This window comes from Lottia gigantea (assembly GCF_000327385.1).
Source record: "Lottia gigantea unplaced genomic scaffold LOTGIsca_5087, whole genome shotgun sequence".
Classification (NCBI taxonomy): Eukaryota; Metazoa; Mollusca; class Gastropoda; family Lottiidae; genus Lottia; species Lottia gigantea.
In genome coordinates, this window is record NW_008709749.1 from 1 (window position 1) to 2,279 (window position 2,279).

The window sequence follows — 2,279 nt, forward strand, 5'->3', positions numbered from 1 at the left end:
AGATTAGCATTTTTCATAATGACTTAGTTTTATGAATTTTCCAATTTTCTAGATTTGACAGGGATTTTGTTGTAACTTTATGACACCAGGTAAGTTGACTGATGAATATATACTCATATTGACCATTCTTAAGAATTAAATTTTATGTTCATTCTAAGACGTAGTATCACTTTAAAATAAGTTAGTAATGAACAGTGGTCTGACAGTGGTAAAAATTTTGCTTTGGAATCAGAAATGAGAAAAAAAGATTTACCTGATTTCCTCCCATACCGTGACAAGAAACCATTCCAACTTTCTCACCACTTTTTCTTCCCATCGTATCAATACACATTCCTGTTTCTTTATTACGTACCTATATATTATTTAAAATAGAGTTTTACTTCCTACTGTTCTATATCTTATTAGACTAATGAAGACAGGCAATGCCATGCAGTGTGAAATGAGGGAAATTTTGTCAGGACAGCTGCATTAGCCTGCTCTTTTTCGATTTCCAACTGTCGAGGGATCTTTAACATGTACAGCCTGTAGCACACGGGGCCTTGGTTTATTGTCTCATCTGAACAACTAGACACTTTCTCTATTTCCAATTGTCGAGGGATCTTTAAAGTGTACAGTCTGTAGGAAACAGGGCCTCGGTTTATTGTCCCATCTGAACGATTAGACGCTTTCTCTATTTCCAACTGTCGAGGGATCTTTAACGTGTACAGCCTGTAGCACACAGGGCCTTGGTTTATTGTCCCATCTGAACGACTAGATTCTTTCCTTTGTTAAGATGCCCTAACACCATAGTGATTACTAGTTGTGTATAGTTGTCAATAATGAAAATGGCCAAGAGTCACGAAAACAGCTCACATGAGAGTTGTGTTCGTAACTTATGACTGCTGTTGTTATTGGTAACCATACACAACTGGTAATAGATATAGTGAGAGGTCTCCTTTAGTTACATGAGAGTTGCATTGGTGATGGCTATAGTGAGAGTTGCGTTGGTGATGGCTATAGTGAGAGTTGCGTTGGTGATGGCTATAGTGAGAGTTGCGTTGGTGATGGCTATAGTGAGAGTTGCGTTGGTGATGCCTATAGTGAGAGTTGCGTTGGTGATGGCTATAGTGAGAGTTGCGTTGGTGATGGCTATAGTGAGAGTTGCGTTGGTGATGGCTATAGTGAGAGTTGCGTTGGTGATGGCTATAGTGAGAGTTGCGTTGGTGATGGCTATAGTGAGAGTTGCGTTGGTGATGGCTATAGTGAGAGTTGCGTTGGTGATGCCTATAGTGAGAGTTGCGTTGGTGATGGCTATAGTGAGAGTTGCGTTGGTGATGGCTATAGTGAGAGTTGCATTGGTGATCGCTATAGTGAGAGTTGCGTTGGTGATGGCTATAGTGAGAGTTGCGTTGGTAATCGCTATAGTGAGAGTTCCAATTAAAGGGAAGCTACTCATCTAAAAAGACATTTCAAAAGAAGTATTCTGGTTTACCGTAGTTTATGAAATATAAAATAAAAACTAACCTCTCCTAAAGAATAGAAATCTAAAGGCATCTGTGATTCAGGATAAATATTTTCTAAATACCATCGGAAACTTTTACATTCTAATTTCTTACGAAGATTTTTTCTAGCAGAAACGTCACCATACGCCGTATTTTTAACACCTAGAAAATAAAATACACGTATATATCTTAAACAACTATTTTTTACAAGGATAACTACTTTCCGAGGACCAGCTGGTGAAAAACTCTTGGTATTGATTTTACAAGGATAACAACTTAGGTTCACAAGGATCCTTTCTACCAGCTGATCCTTGACCAAACCTCTTGGTATTGATTTTACAAGGATAACAACTTAGGTTTACAAGGATCCTTTCTACCTGCTGGTCCTTGGTCAAACCTCTTGGTAATGATTTTACAAGGATAACAACTTAGGTTCACGAGGATCCTTTCTACCAGTTGTTCCTTGGTCAAACCTCTTGGTATTGATTTTACAAGGATAACAACTTAGGCTTACAAGGATCCTTTCTACCTGCTGGTCCTTGGCCAAACCTCTTGTTAATGATTTTACAAGGATAACAACTTAGGTTCACTAGGATCCTTTCTACCAGTTGTTCCTTGGTCAAACCTCTTGGTATTGATTTTACAAGGATAATAACTTAGGTTCACAAGGATCCTTTCTACCAGCTGGTCCTTGGTCAAACCTCTTGATATTGATTTTACAAGGATAACAACTTAGGTTCACTAGGATCCTTTCTACCAGCTGGTCCTTGACCAAACCTCTTGGTAATGATTTTACAA

The 2,279-nt window shown here is 38.5% G+C and overlaps 2 protein-coding genes across 2 annotated transcripts; one reads left to right on the forward strand and one right to left on the reverse strand.

The window, feature by feature from the left end:
• Positions 1–962: 962 nt before the first annotated feature.
• LOTGIDRAFT_176862 (hypothetical protein) lies at positions 963–1,439 on the forward strand (the record flags this gene model as incomplete). The annotated part of the gene is made up of 1 exon (XM_009062334.1): positions 963–1,439. One exon carries the CDS (start codon positions 963–965, stop codon positions 1,437–1,439), a length of 477 nt encoding a protein of 158 aa, XP_009060582.1.
• Positions 1,440–1,467: 28 nt separating this feature from the next.
• On the reverse strand, positions 1,468–1,626 carry LOTGIDRAFT_147971 (hypothetical protein; the record flags this gene model as incomplete). The annotated part of the gene is made up of 1 exon (XM_009062335.1): positions 1,468–1,626. A coding segment is annotated over one exon (159 nt), but the record flags the coding sequence as incomplete, so codon positions are not given.
• Between the last annotated feature and the right edge of the window lie 653 nt (positions 1,627–2,279).